This window comes from Pinus tabuliformis, chromosome 6 (genome assembly GCF_031772625.1).
Source record: "Pinus tabuliformis cultivar Carrire ecotype Pingquan chromosome 6, CPIR1, whole genome shotgun sequence".
Classification (NCBI taxonomy): domain Eukaryota; kingdom Viridiplantae; phylum Streptophyta; class Pinopsida; order Pinales; family Pinaceae; genus Pinus; species Pinus tabuliformis.
Genome location: NC_142292.1, coordinates 629,802,999 through 629,805,146, shown reverse-complemented (window position 1 = coordinate 629,805,146; position 2,148 = coordinate 629,802,999). Strand labels below are relative to the sequence as shown.

Genomic DNA, 2,148 nt, shown 5'->3' with positions numbered 1-2,148 from the left:
TTTTCCAATAGTAAAACTTATAACTACTTCCACCAGATTACAGTTAAAGTGGAAGATTGTCCAACCTCCCTACTGATGACCCCTTTCTCATTAATTGAAGGACCTGTAAAGCTACAGACAATAAGTAAATCTTTTCCCTTAGTTTTGAGTTAAAGTCGCGTACCTGAGTAGCCATTTGTAGAGCTCTTCTTCTCTCTGTTTATGGTTCTGATCACCACTACTTTCTGCAGCTAGTCCTCCACCCGTCCTTGAGACTGTCTTTCAAGACCAGTCTCCCCCCTAGCTGGCTCAAAGACTACCGTCTTTGCTAGTTGCAAGCGCTCTGCGCCCTTACCATCTGATCCTCACCAGACTTGGTAAGACCCTGACTTTTTCCTGCTGTCTGTCCTCTACAGCACAACCCCCGTCTTTTCCTTTTTCCTCCCTTTTTCCCCCAAACCATTCCACGGTTGGGGGGGGAGAAAAAGAAACGGTTAGGGTTGCAACTATTTTTTTTTTTTTTGTTAATCCAAGTCTTAACCAACTCTGCCACTATGTGACATGATATCCTTGTCATTTAAAATTCCATTTACTAAAAAGAATATAAGTTTATACACAGATAATGTTCTTGTTTTTTGACTGTGATAAAAAGAATATTTACAATAATCTCGGGATATGACACCTCCCCCTCGTGAAGTTAGACATCATCTCGATGTCTTCTTCTTATAAACAGCCCTAGGTAAGCTTGCTTCATGAGTTCCTCATCTTCCCAAATGGCCTCATCAAGCCCAAATTGTTGCCACTGCACTTTAACTTGGGTAATATCCCGCTTCCGCAGTGTGACTTCTCTCCGGTCTAGAATGCTCAGCGGTTCGACTCGGATTTCTCCTTCTGGTTCTACCTGCAATATGCAACACCCTAAGTCAATTTTCCTTTAAGAGAAAACATTTTGATTGATTTACCGGAGAAATTCTTACCTGAATATCCTGCCAATTAATCACATGTTTAGGGTCATAAACATATTTCTTTAGCACAGAAACATGGAAGACATTGTGGACTCATATATGGCTAGGCAGAGAAAGCTGGTAAGCCACCGGCCCAACCCTTGCTAAAATCTAGAAGGGTCCACAATATCGAGGTGCCAACTTAGCGCACCCACTCCACTGTAAAGTTCTCTTCCGTGCTCGAATTTTATCATACACATGATCACTGACCTGATATTCCTTGAACCTCCTTTTCCGGTTAGCGAAGTTATTCTGTCTATCCCAAGCTACTTTCAGATTAGAACACACCTTTTTCACCAGTTCCTCCATCTCTTGGAGCATTTCAGGGCCTAGCATCAATCTATCTTCCGATCCACTCCAGCTTGAGAGAGTGTGGCACTTTCGCCCATATAGCACCTCAAATGGAAAAATCCGCAATGATGTGTGGTAGCCATTATTGTATGCAAACTCAAGCAAGTGAGGATAATCCTCCCACTTGGTTGGTTGTTGCATCACATACGCTCTTAACATATCTTCCACCACTTAGTTCACCCATCCAGTCCGCCCGTCATTTAGGGGATGATAGGCAGTACTAAAATTCAGTTGGGTACCCAATTCCTCGAACAATGTTTTCCAAAAGGTCTATGTAAATTTTACATCCCGGTCTAAAATTATTGCCTTTGGTAACCCATGCAACTTAAATATGTCTTGCATGAACACATGAGCAATCTCCATCGCTTGATATGTAGATTGCATGGGTATAAAATGCGCTGACTTGCTCAACTTGTCGACAACCACCATGATGGAATCACTGTTCTTCTTTGACTTAGGCAAACCTGTTATAAAGTCCATAGTGATGGTTTCCCACTTCCACTCCTGGATGGGTAACGGCTGTAGTAAATCTGCAGGATGCTGGTGTTCCACTTTAATTTGTTGACATTCAAGACATCGAGCCAAGTATACAACCACATATTTCTTCATGCCCAGCTAGTAATATTCTTTTTAGAGTGTAGTAATCATATTTTGGTATCCGGGGTGTCTGGCATAATGACTCCTATGGTACTCATCCATTATCAAATTTTTAATGTTGTTCTGATCAGGTAGATACAGTCTCCCTTTATAATACAAAATCCCAGCTGCATCCAGAGCGTAATCTGGTTGTTTTTCCGTGCTGTATGGTAGATGT

The 2,148-nt window shown here is 41.9% G+C and overlaps 1 protein-coding gene across 1 annotated transcript; it reads right to left on the bottom strand.

Moving 5' to 3' along the window:
- Nucleotides 1-676: 676 nt before the first annotated feature.
- Nucleotides 677-1,493, bottom strand: LOC149260206 (uncharacterized). The gene is made up of 3 exons (XM_089457311.1): nucleotides 1,194-1,493; nucleotides 957-965; nucleotides 677-880 (listed from the first exon to the last, which is right to left on the bottom strand). Exons 1-3 carry the CDS (start codon nucleotides 1,491-1,493, stop codon nucleotides 677-679), a joined length of 513 nt encoding a protein of 170 aa, XP_089313437.1.
- Between the last annotated feature and the right edge of the window lie 655 nt (nucleotides 1,494-2,148).

Bases quoted from the DNA above. Each gene is read 5' to 3' on its own strand.
- LOC149260206 (XM_089457311.1), bottom strand. From the start codon at position 1,493: ATGTTAAGAGCGTATGTGATGCAACAACCAACCAAGTGGGAGGATTAT.